At 42.3% G+C, this 18,342-nt stretch overlaps 1 protein-coding gene across 5 annotated transcripts in view; it reads right to left on the bottom strand.

Annotated features, from left to right (window-relative positions):
* The window catches only part of RBPMS (RNA binding protein, mRNA processing factor), a 185,812-nt gene that overhangs the window by 60,476 nt on the left and 106,994 nt on the right, over window positions 1–18,342 (bottom strand). For all 5 annotated transcript variants that reach the window (XM_073798560.1, XM_019921405.3, XM_019921401.3 and 2 more), the window contains exon 5: window positions 11,403–11,553. In XM_073798560.1, coding sequence (XP_073654661.1) covers window positions 11,403–11,553 — 151 coding nt within the window. The remainder of the gene's footprint in view (window positions 1–11,402; window positions 11,554–18,342) is intronic.

The following is an 18,342-nucleotide window of genomic DNA, read 5'->3' as shown; positions in this document are numbered from 1 at the left end:
CTAGACAATAAGCAGCAGAAGTAGAAGGTCCTCTCACAGCTGAGGCTGGCATAGGAGCCTGCAAGGTCCCAGGCACTGCAGGGGCAACGTTTCCCTCCAGTCTAGACTGAATGGCTTTAGCTGCTGAAGCCAAATAATCACCTGCCCCAAACCTACGGGAGTCTTCTGGTAACTGCAGATCTCCATGCCCACTCTATCCAACCAGGAATAAAATATTAACTTTAAATGGTTAAGACCAGTGTTTTCTAAACTTTAGCTTCAATACCCCTTTACACTGGTAAAAACTACTGAAGACACCAAAGAACTTTTGTTGCTGTGGGTTATATCAATTGATATTCACCATATTAAAAATTAAAACTTAAAAAAAATTAAAACCAAACGATTACATTTTAAAATAAATAAGATATATTTTGTGAAAAACGTATTTCGAAACAAACAAGGAATAACTTAAATTCTACATTTTTGCAAACGTCTTCAGTATCTGGTTTAGTAGAAGACAATTTGCAGATGACATGATGCTATACATAGAAAATCATAAAGATGCTACCAGAAAACTATTCAATGAGTTCATCAGTGAACTTGGTAACGTTGCAGGATACAAAATAAATACACAGAAATCTGTTGCATTTCTATACACTAACAACGAAAGACCAGAGAGAGAAATCAAGGAAACAAACCCATTTACCATTGCGTCAAATAGAGTAAAATACCTAGGAATAAACCTACCTAAGGAAGCAAAAGACCTGTACTCTGGAAACTACAGGATGCTGATGAAAGAAATCGAAGATGACACAAACAGATGGAAAAATATACCATGTTCTTGGATTGGAAGAATCAATATTGTCAAAATCACTATACCACCCAAGGCAATCTACAGATACAATGCAATCTCTATCGAAATACCAATGGCGTTTTCCACAAAACTAGAACAAAAAAATCTTAAAATTTGTATGGAGACACAAAAGACCCCGAATAGCCAAAGCAATCTTGAGAAAGAAAAATGGAGGACTACCCTGGTGGCGCAGTGGTTAAGAATCTACCTGCCAAAGCAGGGGACACGGGTTTGAGCCCTGGTCCGGGAAGATCTCATATGCCGCGGAGCAACTAAGCCCGTGAGCCACAACTACTGAGCCCGCGAGCCACAACTACTGAAGCCCACGCACCTAGAGCCTGTGCTCCGCAACAAGAGAAGCCACCGCAATGAGAAGCCCGCGCATGGTAACGAAGAGTAGCCTCCGCTCACCGCAACTAGAGAAAGCCCGCACGCAGCAAGGAAGACCCAACACAGCCAAAAATAAAATGTAAATAAATAAATAAATTTAGAAAAACGTGAAGAATACAGTGATTACTAGTACAGTTTGGTGCCACTGTCTTGACATGTACTAAGGTGCCAGTAGTTGTGTCCACCACTACACAGTGAGAAAAACAAACTCTTCTCATGAGAATAGTTTAGACCTTGTGAACTCCCTGAATGGGTCTTGGAGACCAACCAGGGGTTGGCAGACCAATACTTTTGAGAATTGTTGTACAAGAAAAAGTGTCTCTGTTTTTGAGGATTACAAGCGTATGAAAAAGCAGAAGAGAGAAACAGAAAGCCTGCATCAAACTTTAACGAAGAAAGAGATGCTTTTTGGTTTTTTTTTGTTTTTTTTTTTGGCGGTACGCGGGCCTCTCACTGTTGTGGCCTCTCCCATTGCGGAGCACAGGCTCCGGACGCGCAGGCTCAGCGGCCATGGCTCACGGGCCCAGCAGCTCCGTGACATGTGGGATCTTCCCGGACCGGGGCACGAACCCGCGTCCCCTGCATCGGCAGGCGGACTCTCAACCACTGCGCCACCAGGGAAGCCCGAGATGCTTTCCTTTTAATGAGCAGGTAAAGAGGCTACGTGGCCTTAAAAGAATGAAGTCTGTGGTGTCTGTTTCTCTGGACTGTACCAGTAAATTAACTCCCTTTATTCTCTCATTTCTCTGCAGAGGTAATGAATAATACGAGTTTACAAAACACTAAAGTTGAGTCAGTTATTTGCATTATGAAAGAATTCTGTGATTTCCAAGGAGATGTGACTTCCTGAGTTCTTAAGGCATTTGTTTATAGCTGATCAATGATCAGATAAACAAGAAACAGAAATTCAAAGCAAAATCTTAACAGCCATTGCTAATCAAAGCTAGGCTCTTCATTATATCATAACATAAATAAATTGGATCAAATTAGCTGATCTACTGATATTGTAATAAATACCTCCCATATAAGACGTATGTATATGGAAACCACTCTTACCAAACCCACTGCCTAATATTTTAATATTACTGTTACATTTAATTACTAAAATTATTGCAATTATACACATTAAGCAAAAACTAGGAATATGTGCAGGTTTGAAGAGAAGAGATGGAAGTGGGCTATAAACCTTGGTGTGGCTCAGTAAGTGTCTGATTCTTCTTTTTAAAAGGAAAACAATACTTTTGCTTTTTCAGAGTGGGACATAGGTGGAAATAAACATTAGTTTAGGTCTCTGGTTTCTAAGAGTATTTTGCTGTCCTTATTCACAGTGGTTTTGTTCCATGGTTTTATTTCTCAGAATGTCCAGGGGCCTAGGTGCTCTTATATATCCTGAGTGCCGAAAACACGTCCTGACTCATAACAATCGAGAGTACAAAATGCCTGCTGGGGGCTCTTCCCTGGTGGCGCAGTGGTTGAGAGTCCGCCTGCCGATGCAGGGGACACGGGTTCATGCCCCGGTCCGGGAAGATCGCACATACTGCGGAGCAGCTGGGCCCGTGAGCCATGGCCGCTGAGCCTGCGCGTCCGGAGCCTGTGCTCCGCAACGGGAGTGGCCACAACAGTGAGAGGCCCACGTACCGTAAAACAAAAAAAACAAACAAAAGAAAAGCCTGCTGGTATTGCCGGGGTGAGGGTGTTCGGAGAGTGCTCAGTGGGTTACTCAAACAGTAGGGAGTCTCAGTACACAGAATGGAAGTCACTGGCATGTTTCATTGAACATCACTTCTGACAGCTTCAAACTGGTCCAGAGCAAGGACAGAAAGCCTTGATGGTCCCCACTGCAGAGCTGCCTCGGAGGCAACGGGTGCTTGAGTCAAGTACGCACAGTCCTGGAAGCTCAGCTTTTATATATACTCTGATGTCCTCATCTCCTTTCCTCTCAGCAGCCGGCTGCCTCCTGTTTCCTCCCTGTGTCCATCTCCTGACCTTTACTACTCTCCTTTACTACTACTTCCCAATGCCTCTGACGGCCCAAAGACTCCTCACTACTGCTGTCTTTCTTCAGAACTTCCTTTTCACCCTTGGGCTCCCTCCCATCAAAACCCTTACCAGCAAGGACTGGGTTAAGCAAAACAGGCGAAACAATGATTTGTGTCCTCACCATCACCAATTCCTCTTCCATCATCCTGGTGGAAGGGGTGAGTGGAGAGGAGGACGGCTTCAGTCCTAAACACGCCACCTCCCTAAGGTATTTCCAGGGGCGTTCTGAGTCAAATTTGGCAAAATTTGGGCAAGTGCCTTCTTCCCACGACCCATTTTCCTTCTCTACATAAAAGATTTTATGGTGTTCTGCTCCCTTTCCTGTCTTCCCAATGCAGCTTCCTAGAGCTTAAAGAAGGAGAGTCTGCCTTGGTAAAGTGCGAGACTGTTGTGTTCAATAATCTCCATTCTCTCCCTACAAGTTAATTTAGAAAAAATTCCTTAGCCTGGCACTAAAGGCCCTCACCGCCATGCCCATGCCCTTCACTTATAAGGAGCCTTTAAAAATAATGCTGTGGTTTTACGATCCTGGATGCAAGGGTGTTCAGGAGGTAAGGGAGAACTGATACAGACAGCACGATCATATGTTGTAACCAAACAACAACCACCTGCCACACTCCGTATTTTTTTATGCATATATATAGAGAGAAATGTATAGAAATGTATATAGAAAGATACACAACAAAATGTTAACAGTGGTTATTTCTGGACGGGAGGAAAATCTATCATTTTAACCCTTCAAATTTCATTTATGGTCTCCTTACTTTTATAACTAACAATAAAATGGGTCAGGCATCATCATTTTCCAAAATGAAATAAAAATACAATTTTATAAGTTTAAGTGTAACGAGAAGATTCAAGAAAACAGGATGGGCCGATTTCTCAAATGCAGATGGGCTCAGATTGTGATCATATGATCATCATACTTCTGTCTCCAGGGATGGTCCCTAAAATAGACTGAAACCTTTGATCTCCCCAAATAACAGATCCAGTATCCAGCTAGACAATCCCTCAGTTCTGTGTTAGTTTTCCTTTAAAAAAAAATACTGCAGGACCGGGCCTCTCAATTTTATCTTTTACATAAAGAGCAGGCAAGGTTTCTTGCTGATCTGTTCAATCGCTTTGAAAATTAAAAGTGAAAAATGTCCTGCAGATTGTGTATCAGCCTCTTGGAACTTTACAAAGAGGCACCACCTATAGAGCACGCTATCTACTTAACCATAAACCGGGGAGTATTTATGCTGGTTTCATACTATCAGTTTCAAGGAGTGGGCAGGTGAGGTCTTAGGACCCCAGACAATGTAAATAAAACAGGGCTGTATCGCACGCCTTTCCACCCATGCTCTTTGCCATTTCTATCTGAATGATCTGAAAAACGTCCTAAGCGACCCGTGTGCACGTCCTCCGAGTATAAACAAAGAAGTCAAATATCCTGGCTGATGATGCCATTATTTATTGAACTAAAATACATCAACTGTTAAAAGTGGTCACTCTTATTTTCTGAAATAATGACTTAGAATTGACAACACCAAAACTAAATAAAACTGTCCAGGTAGTTCAAGTTGGTCAACTACTTAAGAATACATTTTAGAGTTAATGGACCCTGGCCATCCAAATCTGATACTTTAAAGAAGCCGGATTTGCACTAAGTAGTGACCTGCCCTGAAATCTTGCCCTCACAACTTGATGCGGGCCTCTGGGGTCTTTAATAAACCTTCAGAGGTCTGATTTTAAAGTACCTCCTAAGGAATATCTTAAAAACAGTGACAGCCAAAAGCACCCGTGGGCCGTAAGTTAGGTAGTATGGTATGGTGAGACCAGCAGTGGGTTTAGAGCCAATTAGGTTAAAAATGAGCCGTGTGACCTTGGGAAGGAAAGTAAGTATTTTACACACAGTTCTTAAGGGAATGGCATAGTTGCTCAATAAATGTTTGTCTCCTCTCTTCCCATGCATTTAATAAAAGCCTACGGGGCATTCAATCAACCACCTGAATTCCGGCAGTTCAGGAGCTTGTTGGACTCACTTGAGACCTCAGATCGTTAAGAAAGACAGCCCAATAGACATGTCTACCACCACTCCTCTGGTCTCTAGCAAGGTATCTGTGCCACCTGAATATAGTGCCCCACAGTAAGTGCAACACAGAGAGACCGTGTGAAGGGTTGTGAGAGCCAGATATTACTTCTGCCCGTTCAATCTCAATGCGCATCAGAACTTTGTCCCAAAGACAAAGAGGTGAATTAACGAGTTTGAAATTCAAAAATCAGAGATACACTTTCATTCTAAAGGCATGGAAGGACAGACACCAAAATGTCCATGGTGATTGTCTCGGGGTGGTAGAATTTTAGTGACTTATTTTCTTCTTTATATTTTCCTGGACTGCATGTACTTTTACCATCAGAAAAAACTAAAACTATTTGCATCATGAAACATAAAACACAAAAATGCAAGGGAGCTGCTTTTCAGAGTAAAAACAAGTCTTGCCCTCCTCCCCATAGAACACCTGCAACTTTGTCTTTCCCTTGCCTCCCTCTGCCCAGCTTGGTTAGGCCTTCCTCAGGCCCAGTTGCCATCTTTCTAGGTGACCCCGCTCGAGGACAGCAGGTGTGCGATACACAGCCCCCGGTCCCGGTGGTACTCAGTGCACTTTCTGAGCAGGGGCGGGGACTATAAAGACACCATTGGTTTTCCAAGCAGCACATGCTGTGCACGCTACCCTGGAAAATGCAGGCATGCTGGCTCTGCACCCTGGGCACAGGGAGCTTCAGTCCAGGCCCTGGAAGGCCCCTATGCCACAGAGGTGATGGCTAAGAGATTTCATATTTGCTGAGTGTTGTCCCTGGGAGGGCACTTGCCAGGTACTTTAAAGGCTTTTCTGAACTTTCACAGGATCTCTTCAGACGTAAGTCAGAAAGTTCACTTCCCGAAGGCTGGGGTCAGTACTGGACAAATGGGAAATTCCAGTGGTGTGGCAGGAAAACTAGGAAGTGGTTTGATTATTCACCAAAGGCTTATGTGCTTACTAGGTGTTTAAAAGTATCACTCTTACAAAATAAAATTCAAAAAAAAAGAAGCCATTAAGATAATCCAGGGCTTCCCTGGTGGCGCAGTGGTTGAGAGTCGGCCTGCCGATGCAGGGGACACGGGTTCGTGCCCCGGTCCGGGAAGATCCCACATGCCGCGGAGCGGCTGGGCCCGTGAGCCATGGCCGCTGAGCCTGCGCGTCCGGAGCCTGTGCTCCACGACGGGAGGGACCACATCAGTGAGAGGCCCGCGTACTGCAAAAAAAAGATAATCCAAACGTAAAAAATAAAATAAAAGTATCACTCTTAGAGAGCACTGGCTTTCTTTGTGGGGAGGAGATGTGTGTGAGGCTAGGGTCAGGGAGGAGAGTGAGTAGTAAGGAGAACTTAACTTTACAATTCCTTGCTCTGCCGGTGATTCTCAAAAATGATTGTGTGTCAGAATCACCCAAAGAGCTTTTAAAAGTACAGAGCATAAGTCCTAGACCAGACCCACAGAATCAGCATCCTCAGGGCTGGACTACAGGAATCTGAATTCTGCCAAGTTCTATAGAGCCTTTTGATATTTGCTCCTTAAACCTGAATCGAAACGGGGAGGATCTGTCTGACCTGACTAAGGGCTCTGTTGAGCACTGGCTGCTTCCACCTTCTAATGGCATTAGAATATGGTATGCTGCAATGTAAACAGATCAAGAGCATTTATTCAATTAAATTCAACATGTATTATGACAAAACTTACCAAATTAGACACCTGAAGTATGTGCATTTTATCATATCCCAATCATACTAATTAATGCTGTGAATTTTAAGAGTTCCCAATGAAAAAGCAGAAAATGAAATCTGTGGCATCTTAAAAAATCCCACGTATTTTTCTAGGTGCTAGGATACTGAGTATACAAAAAGCAGAAAAACTATAGGTCTCACAACAAGAGACAAACATACATTCTTCTATGCACACAGTAACCATCACTGAGTACTCGCTATGTGGCCCCTCTTCCAACTTTTACATTTGTCAATTAATTCATCCTCACAACCGTGCGGGTATATTCAACTATTGCCATTTTATAGTTGAGAAAACTGAGGCACAGAGAGGTTAAGCCATTAGACCAAAGTTACAAAACTAGTAAGTGACTGGTCAGAATTTATTAAATCCAGGCTCTATCGCCTGATGCGTTAGGCTGCTCAGGCTGCTGTAACAGAATACCACAGACTGGGTGGCTTAAACAACAGAAATTAATTTCCTCACAGTTCTTGAGGCTAGAAGGCCAAGGTCAAGGTGTCGGTAGGTTTGGCTTCTCCTGAGGCCTCTGTCCTTGGCTTGCACTGTCCTCACGTGGGCCTTTCCTCTGTGTGAGCACATCCCTTATGTCTCCTTTTCTTCTTATAAGGTCACCAGTCATATGATTAGGGTCCCCCCTAATGGCCTCATTTTAATTTAATCACCTCTTTAAAGACCTTATTTCCAAATATGGTGACATTTGGAGGCAACGCCCAACTGGGGGGTTGGGACTTCAACATATGAATTTGGGTGGGAGGGACACAATTCAACCCCAAACACCTGATGACTTGTGAAACCTCAAGAAAGTTACTGAAACTTCCTATGCCTCAGCTTCTTCACCTGTAAAATAGTGCTACTGAGCATCAAAGGAGATAATTCATGTAAAATGCTTATTAGCAGAGTAGTCTGACACACAGTATCATCATTTTAAAGATGAAGAAAACAAAACTCAGAGACGGTGACTCGCCCCGCGTTCATCTCTAAAGCGGAGTTCTTACACTTCAGAACACTATTTTCCTGTATAACCAAACGTATAATCCAGCACAATTTTATATAATTTATAAATTTTATACATCTCTTAACTTCCTGCTTTTGCACACTATTTTTCTTTATTACATAAAAGGGAGTAAGAGAAGGAGAAGCTCAAATTAATAAGAATTTAGTTAGGGAAGTATACTACTTTCATGGGATTGTATATGAATGTCATTCATCTTTTCTCCTAATTTGTAAAGACAACTGGCTATAGCCAGTGATGACACCTCAGAAGATCAAAACCTACGTTTAACTATCAGGAACGAAAAGCAACTCATTTTTTTGTAAAAAATTAAGATTGTCCTTTACATTTGCCTAGTACTCTACATATATTAACACCCATTTAATCTTCAACACAATCTTATAATATCATATTTAGCTCTCATAACAATGTGAGGAAGGTATTATTCCCATTTTTCAGCAAGGGAACAGGAGCACGGCAAGGTCAAAGGTTTTTCTTTAAGTTGCAATATCTGGTTTCCTCATTTTTCATGCTTGGCACAGAGCAGGTGTTCGGCAAATAAGGCAGATGACTAGCGGCAATCTAGACTAAGCTGCAAGGCATCTCTTTTACATCCTTTATATGGGCCAACTTTCCTGACAACTTTGATCACCACCAACCCCTTGGATTGACAGCTCTTTTAAGGCAGAAACCACGGTCCCCTTCTTCCCCAGTGTCTAACACACCTGGTGCTCATTTAAGTTCAATATTTGAGAAATGAGCGCTCAAGTCAATATTTGTTTGTATAATCGAATCCTAGCACATTCCTCCTTTAGTGATGGCAACGAGTACTTTTCAGCCACCATCATATAAAAAACATCAACAAAAAGAAGCATTTATAAAACCTGTCTCTCATGGCCTGAAACAGAGAAGCCTACAGGCCTTTTCCAACCCCCAAATCCTATGATTCCATCATAGTCTACTCCTGACAGGTAGTTAAACTCACCACCTCTAGTACCAATTATAGGCACAATGCAATTGGATTCGCCAGTACAGAACCACTACAATGTTCTTTCTTAGTTTGTGGTGTGCTTCAGGGAAAACAACAATTTTGCATATGTGACAGAAAAGTTCACAATTTCCAGAGGTAATTGTAATGGATGATAAGGTCGATCTCAGTGGACGGTGTAATTGCTGTCCGTCAAGGCCCCTATGTCATAAAAAGGAGCTATATTAAGAGAAATCAGGCCAACTTATTTTCTCAAGAATACACTGGTGTTTGCGTTTTTTTTTTTTTTTTAAAAAAAACTTCAAAGTCTGTTTGGCCATGAGCAGTCAGGCAAGTTTTGACCCTGACATGGAAACTATCTGACCACTTCTGAGCGGTTCAGTACACAGGGAAGGGTGGTAGGTGGAGCCGGCCAGAGCAGTGCTCTGAACTCTGCTCAAAGCTCTCCTGTAACTTCAGGGACTTATGGGTGTCCAGTTTGTTCATCTATCTTGCTTTCATGTACCCTACTGTGAACTGGCCATCACCTCTCTGGCTAACTACTTCACAGAGCTGTTGTAGCAAATTTAAGGGAAAAAAAACCAAAAACCAAACTCTCAGAAAGAAAAGAATTCAATAAAACACTGAAAGGATAAAAGTATTGCATTACACTTCCTGTCTGAATTAATTTTTTCAAAATACTCTGAGATGTGAAGCAGACAAATTCACTAAGTAAAGAGTTACTCTAGGTTGTCTTTTCTAAGTGAAAGTATCCTACAAATACTCTTTTCTGATGCCTTCAAGAGAGAAGAAATTTCAGGAGGAAATGAAGAGGCATACATGTTATCATCACTAATAAATATTTACTAAATATATGCAATGTACAAAGCACTGGGCTAGATGCTGTTTAGAATACAGAATTAGTAAGAAATGTCCATACGTCCTCCCGTAGTACAACTGTACCGTAAGATGAAACTTTTGTTTAGATTTCCCAAATAAACAAAGGTTTTAAGTTCCCCTAGGACACGGAAGAACAAAATATTTTTTTTCTCTATTATGATTTCCTGGCTTCATAGAAAAACTGTAGAACACACCAAGGGAGAAACTCTTCTTTTATCTATTAGTTTCCACTGATAAGCAGCAGCTTTTCAAGAGTGACTGAGCTACAGAATGACTTAATTTCCACAACAACGCGATTAAATCTGACACGCACATGACACGGGGGAGAAAGGAACCCACCCACGTGCCCTTCGATTTCAGTAAGAAAAGTTGAAGCGTATTGTCAGGGAAGGCAGGGAGAAGATCAAGATCATGCGGCTTAGAAAGAAGATGAAGAATGATAGGACGTGTGACCGCCTAGAGGGGTGGGACAGGGAGGGTGGGAGGGAGGGAGACGCAAGAGGGAAGAGATATGGGAACATATGTATATGTATAACTGACTCACTTTGTTATAGAGCAGAAACTAACACACCATTGTAAAGCAATTATACCCCAAAAAAGATGTTTAAAAAAAAAAAAAAAGAATGATAGGATGGAAATATTCCAAGTAACGGCAAGGCACTTGGGATTCCTTGAATGCCCTGCCGTATTCAATCACATAACGGCCATGCACTGAAAGGAAAAGCTAGAGCCCATCTCACGCCTCACTTCTGCTACTGACTGAGGTTGAGAAAGAAAATTAAGACAACATTTTCAAGTTACTCAAAGGCAGAAATTGTAGCCTGGACATTTAAGGGAATAAGCTCATTAGGTGGGGTAAAAGACTTGTTTCGCAATTAGTCAGTGTCTTTACCCAATTAATTTAAAACGGGAAGCCCCGAATTTTCTTAAAGCTTTACTGGTCTTCGTTTGTTAGAACTGACCGTTCTACTATATCAATTCTTTGTGTATGTTTACTTTCCCTCCTAGATTTATGGCCAAACTGTTCTCAAAAACAGAACAAACTTCTTATTATCTGCTTCTTTCATATTTAATATTCTATTTCCCTGAAGCCACGGAACCGATATTCTTCAACAGATGAAGTAAAGTGAATGCTGACAACCAGCCCTCATGGTCCAGGGACGGGGAAACGAATAAGGATTTAAACCCCAAGGCAAACAGGGCACACTCACCATAAGGTCGAGATCACGTTAAGGAAACCTACAGCACTTGAAACGCAATTCTGTAGTTACAGTTCTGATCAAGCTGAACCATCTTTTGGGACAGCCAATCATGAACAAGATTGCTGTATTTGGAATTCAGACAGCAAGAAAAGGCAGTCTCTTCTCAGAAATGGAAAATGACACTCAGCCAGCTCTATGTCCCATGGTGTAATCTCACATCAAGTACTTGAACAATTCTTATTTTTTTTTTTTCCAAAATGAAAAGTAGATCAACTTACATGGCTCTCTGGCAATGAACTGAGGTACAGTGTTGGGCAGAGGAGTACTAGGGTTTGGAGTCCCTACTAGTTTGTTCTTGGCCATCTTCGTGTTTGCCTTAGCAAACTCTAGTCGTAGTGTTTGTGGAATTTCAGGATCGAAGCGGATGCCCTTTGGAAATAAAGAACAAATGGAAGATGTTTTCATTTCCTTAGAGTCAAACCGGAATGGTGACAAAATAAACACACCAGTAAACCCGGCCTATCAGGAAAAAAAAGTTAGTAAGAGCTCTCATTCTCACTACTTACACAGAATACACGAAAACCTGTAACACAGCATGTCCACAAAGTCAGGGAGATTTAGTCTACTGTATTAAAAATTGAGTTGCATGGTTTTTCATCTATTCCTTTTCTTTTTGGACTAAAACGTTCAGGTTCAAATTTTAAATCTGGACCAGCAAATGCCTAGCATAGTTAAAAACTAATTAATGGCTACCAAGAAGAATGAATTAATGTAAAGCCCTGTGTAATGCTGGAAAAGTCCAACACCTGAAATCGTAAGCGGCAAGGCTTTGACCAGTGTTTAAAACAATGTTAATTCTTCAATGCCTTAGTTTCATCACCTCTAGAGGGGGAAAATTCCCATCCCCTTCTAACTGGAGAGCTTTCATACTGGTGATACATGTACTCTGAGTTACTAAGTAGACAGGAACTAAACAGTTTTAAGACTTCAATATAACTAGTATTACTTAATTCCAGTTAGCTTATAAATTCATATGAATGTCTTGATGTGGTATGGTCCTGATTTTGATTATAAGCTGGCTTACTAGCTACATGGATAGACAGACCACAGATTATATGGGCCAAAGAGAGGTTAGTAATTTCAATTACCTTTAACCCTATTATTGCAGTTTACCTAAACCAAATATATTCAATAAAATAAGTCACAAACACTATAAAGTACAAGATTTAGGACAAGATAAAACTATTTGAAACCCTCCCACCATTTAAGAATGCCTCCACTACTGAGCATAACGAATAATCTCATGATATTTATGTCCAATGCTAGGATTCTGGACCCCAACAACAGTATCAAAAAGACACCCCAGTATAGTATGGTGCATAACCGTGCATTCAGAACAGACTCAGGTACCATGTTTGTTTGTATGGCATGTTCTGAAAAAGGAGTGAAGTTCTGAAAATGAGTATCTTAAGAACACATGTTCTCAGTTTAGCACTCACGTGGGCCTGAGTGCCCCAAAGCCCCTTTCTTCTTTTTATTAGCTTGAAGACAAGAGCAATTTCCACAAGAAATTAGTAAGAGTCTCTAACTCTGTAGACCAGGATGAACAACTCTGAACTTCTCAGGCTCAGCTCCAAAGATGGGAGGAAGAGCCTGTGACTTGACGGGAGCGGCAATAAGAGAAATAAGGGGGTTAGGGGGCAGGAAGCGAAGGAAAGCGAGGCCCTCAGGGAGGCACAACTACAGCCACAGAGCCATGACCCACTGATGTCCTGGAGTGGGTGAAATTTCCAACTGAAGGGGCAAACAGGTGCGGGTGGACAAGAAGAAAAGGAATCCTCTGGTGCAGCCCTAACCAATGACGAAAAGTGAAAAGGGGGTGCCAGGTATATGAAAGATAAAAAGAAATTCTTTCTTTAACTGGTCTCAGTTTTCGTTTTGAGAAACCTCAGTATTAATCTTGAGAAAAATGTACATAAGGGGAAAAAGACAAAGCAGCACCCTGAAGCAGTGTTTGCTTCCATTCACTTCCACTACGAGCATTTCACTCTATCAAAGCTGCTATCAACAACAGAGTGAATATTTCCAAATACGGATCTGAAGAGCTGTGGCCTTTGCTGGGAGACGAGCACAGTCCCCGCTGTCATTTAAAGGTATGCTGTGGAAGGACTTGCTTATTCTTATCCCACCCCATCCAACTACACAGAGAAGCAACTTGCTATCAATTTCCAAGTGTGTCCAAGTGTCCTCCTTGGTACTTAACGCCCCCATCCTTCCTGCGAAGTAGCAGCTTTTCCTAATAGCCCTGAGCCCCCATCCCCGTGAGCAGCGTGGGTAACATGAGAAGGGTATCCTGGGACCTGTCAGGGGTCCTCTGGAGCTTCTAGTCTCAGAGAATGGGGCCGGACATCTGCAGTCTACGCCTCAGCTCTTTCACTGATGTGCGAGAGCTGTTCATCGAGGCTCCACACAACGTGCTTGCCTCTTACACAACCTGGTCTCGTGACTCAGGTCCTAAAACATGCTTAACTGAGTCTCCTCTACTCCCCACCCCCGTCTTCATACCCCTCCTCCCTGTGTGAGCTAAAATAACACCACCATCATGTTCCAAATCAAAGTTCCAGCTCTTTATTAAAAAAAAAAAAAAAAGCTCAGAAGTTAAAATGACCTAATTTGTTTGGAGCTTATTCAGAGGCCGGAGGCTTAGAACACAAGTCACATTCCTCTAACATCTTTAGCAGCAATACCATATTTGGTAATCAATATCCTGCTCAGCTCAGTTTCTATCCAGAGGGACCAGCCAAGCCAAAAACATTTTAAATGTTAAAGGATGAAGAAGAGGAGGCAGAGTGGGGCGGGGGTTGGGAGAACATGGAAGTGAAGAGGAAGAATGAGGGGAGAAAGAGGAAAAAGAGGGAGACAGATAGGAAGGAGACATGAAAACAAAACAAAACAAACAAATCTCCTTGTGCTTTCAATTAAAGCCCAATAAGATTATTCTCTGGCCACAGTGACTTCTCATTAAATGCTGTCAGGATAAGATTACTACTAAATCAAAGGGGGAATCTGTGCCTTTCAAAATCAACTTTTTCCTCTCTTGCCTATAATTCACCCAAACCCTTCTGGTAAGTGAACAGAAAACATTTCTCTTGCAATTGTAAATGGTGTCTTATTTCCTTGGTGTCCAAAAAGGACAGTTTCTAGATATCAGTATGATATCGGTTTGAGAAGTTACTTAGAAGCAACCCAATCTGACTGGCTATAGGAACAGACAATAGTCTCTCCAAGATGGCCTAGAACACTGTGACCAAAGCAACACAGGTTCACTGTGATCTACAAAGGCTAAACTCCCTACCCAGGGCAAACTCTGGGAGACAGAAAGTATCCTTAGTAGCCTACTATACCTAAGAGTATATCAGGGCAGTAGCAAACCCACATGCTTATGTGTCACAGACTGAATGCTGGTGTCCTCCCCAAATCCATGTTGAAGCCCTAACTCTCAATGTGATGGCATTCGGAGGTAGGGCCCCTACGAAGGGATTAGCGCCCTTGGGAGAAGAGGAAGGGACTCTAGAGACCTCTCTCTCCAGGAGCACACACCAAGGAAAGGCCACGTGAGAACACAGTGAGAAGGTGGAATCTGCACAAACCAGAAAGAGGGTCCTCACCAGATACTGAATCTGCTGGCAACTTGATCTTGGACTTTCTAGCCTCCAGAACTGAGAGAATTAACGTTGATGCCACCCTCTCTGTGGTATTTTGTTATGGCAGCCAGAGCTGAGATACCTTAATGACACAGTTTTCTTTCCTGCACCGTAGTTCCTAAAATACCTCACAGTACTCTTTCTGAACTTTCTACAGTCTCGTCCAGGTAACTCTCCTCTTCTCCAGCAGCCTCATCCCCAGCCCCACCTGTTCCCTCACTGCAAGTGACTCAGCCCATAGGAACACTTTTATTCAACCACCTTGGTTGATACATGGGATTACTGGAAGTCCTAACAGTTCAATCTCAAAAGCTACAGAGAGCAATCAGAGGCCTGAAGGACAATTCAAACCCTGCATTTGCATACTGTAATGCTCTAAACTCAAACAGAGTATATTATTGCATTTAGGACTCTGCTGAGGGAAGTTTTTGAAATCCTCTTTTTTCCTCCTCCTCTGTCTCCTAAAATTAAAGCTTAAGAACTCTCTGTAAACAGAAAATCTTGAAAAAGAGAATTTTCTGAATTGTAGACCTAGACCCCTCAATGCAAATTTGTGCTTCCTATTTAAATTGAATTAAGATTCTCAGCAAGTTACAGAGCTTTAAAATGCCATTTTAGTGCTCTACAAACTACATCAAAGGCCGGAGTCCTAGAAGGATAAGGCAAGAGCTAGTATATGATAAAACACAAGGAAATGGGCAAGGTAAAAGGAAATCACCAAATCCTGAAGACCCAAGCCTACAGGAATGTAGAGTCACTGTAAATGAACTGCAGCTCTTTCAGTGACTTTCTGGAAGACAAAATGGAGAAGCTATTAATTAAATGTGCTGCAAAGCTCAGATCCCAAGTAGCTCTCCTGTTTCTCTAGCTGTGGTGATACTGGCTTCTTATGCACATAGGCTGTGCTGGAAAAGATTTATTGGCTGCAAATCGTGGATTTGGAGTCATATGATTATGCTGAACATAAAGGTTCAAGACCATTCCAAGTCCTTAGTAGTGTCCCTGGTATTAATGTCATGCCACAAGAGTGGAAATATTAGTCAGGAGTTTATTCATTGAATAATGGGGGAAAAAAAGAGAGAGAAGGGCTATTCTAGAATGATTAAAACACCCTTAGGGCTTCCCTGGTGGTGCAGTGGTTGAGAGTCTGCCTGCCGATGCAGGGGACACGGGTTCATGCTCCGGTCTGGGAAGATCCCACGTGCCGCGGAGCGGCTGGGCCCGTGAGCCATGGCCACTGAGCCTGCGCGTCCGGAGCCTGTGCTCCACAACGGGAGAGGCCACAGCAGTGAGAGGCCTGCGTACTGCCAAAAAAAACCAAAAAAACGAAAAAAAAAAAAACCCTTAGAGGCCTACCCTCATATGCAATGTGTGGTCCTTGACTGAACAACCAGATATAAAAGACCTCTTGTGGGAAAATGAAGAAAGCTGAATACTGAATGGGCATTATGTGATATCTGGGAATTGTCCATTTTATTAGGTGTGATAAAATGGTAACGTAGGAAAATGTCTTTAGTGTTTGTACTGAAATACAAAGAAGATATAATGACAAAATGTCATAACATCAGGTATTTACTTTAGAATACTTAGAAAAAAAGGGAAGCAAATGCAGCAAAATGTTAAGTTGGTAAATTCTGATGGATTAATGGATGTTCATTACTATGCTCTCTACCTTTTGGTATGCTTGAAATTTCATAATAAAAAGTAAAAACAGAACAGATTCAACCAAGCACATAACGTTTGTCATGTACTAGAGACACAAGGATCAGTGAAAATAAGTCCCTGCCTTGAGGAGTTCAGATCTCAGGCTCTGGTGAGGGAGCTGTACAGGTACACTGATGGTTAGATAAACAAACCAACACAATGTCTAGGACTCCATGGGAAACAGAGCCACGGCCCTGAGTGACTGGGGACCAGGAAGGCAACACAGAGGAAGTGACAGAAGAGCAGAAATTTACCAGGTGGTAGTCCAGGAAAGAGCTCAGCAAAGTTCTGTATGACAGGATGTGAAGAGGGTGTGGATGTGTATGTGTGTGTGTGTGTGTGTGTGTAAGACTGCATAAGCACTGGGATGAGATCACGAGGAACTTTCAGGTCATGAGTGAGGACTCTGGAGTATCTGCATGGCTGAGCCGCTGAAATTTTTTTAACTGGGGAAATATTATGATCAGATTTATGTAGTAGAGCGTGATCCTCAAATGTTAGCACGTATCAGAATCATCTGGAAGACTTCCTAGACACAGAGTGCTGAACCCGCGCCTCCAGTTTCTGATTAAGTAGGTCCTGGATGGGACTTGAGAATCTGCATCTGTAACAAGTTGCCAGGCATGCTGACACTGCTTGTGTAGGGACCACATCTGAGAATCACTGCAGTGGAGGATAACTCTAGTGGTGGAAGGGCAGCTGGACTTAAACAGACTGGAACACACCAGAGGCGAAGCAGTTCAAACAGCCCTGGAAAGAGGTTGATTGGGATAACTGCTCTGCTGGCTCTTTTCTGGGAAGCGCCCAGAGGCCAACATCCAGGTTCTGTGCCCTCACTCCCCTAGTGACAGCTGACTAGTTTAGGGACAGACAGATGTGGCCATCAGTGACCAAACATGTTTTTTCTCCTGAGGATTTCAACCTTGAGTATAAAAATACAGAAAATGGAGGTGGCTGGAGCTGAGTTACCCTAACAGTCTCCCACTAGAGAAAAGGTCTCTAAACTCCTGTCACTGAGGTCTTCAGTGCCGTCCTAATGCCGGATGGAGTCTGGTTTATTTGGTACATCCTTCAAATCTGTGAGCTATAGCCCAGTGTCTTTACAAATGGTTCTACCATTAAAGTAAGTGGGTTTATCAGCCCTTGACAACTAGTTTTAGAGACAAAGGAAGCATTCATTTAGAGGGGGAAAAAAGGGAAAGAATGAGGCAAAAATATATATATTTACTGAGAAAGATGTCATGCAATATGAGGTTTAAAAAAGAAAAAGATGCTCAACAATGTTTAGTAGCCTTAGAAGGAGGAGGCTTTGTGTATGTACGAGTGTGTGAACCCAGGAATGTTTACAACGGGACAACCACCCCGTTAATAGCGGTAACTTTGGTGGCAATGTCAGGGTGGGGAGGGGATTTCTAGTCTGTATGATTTTGTATCGTTTGAATTTATTACAAATCTGTATAATTTATAAAGTTATAATTTACAGGATCTGACACAGGTTAAAGAAGAAAGAAGAGGGAGCGCGGGAATAAAAGGGTTCCTGTGGAGCGCAGCAGAGCCAGAGCATAACTAACAGTAACAGATATCCTGGCAGACAGCACTCAACCAGATATGCTGGTGCTTTCTGCTTAGTTCTTAAAAAATACTTACTTTGAAATAATTTCATATTTACGGAAGAGTTGCACACATAGTACAAAGAATTCCTGTGTACCCTTTGCCTAGATTTCCCCATACACCTTTGTCCTCCCTGAACTGTTTTAAGAATATGTTGAAAGCACTATATACCCTTTACCCTTTACAGTTTCGCTTCCTA

The sequence above is a fragment of the Tursiops truncatus genome, chromosome 21 (assembly GCF_011762595.2).
Source record: "Tursiops truncatus isolate mTurTru1 chromosome 21, mTurTru1.mat.Y, whole genome shotgun sequence".
NCBI classification, from domain to species: domain Eukaryota; kingdom Metazoa; phylum Chordata; class Mammalia; order Artiodactyla; family Delphinidae; genus Tursiops; species Tursiops truncatus.
This window is presented reverse-complemented; position numbering and strand designations above follow the sequence as displayed.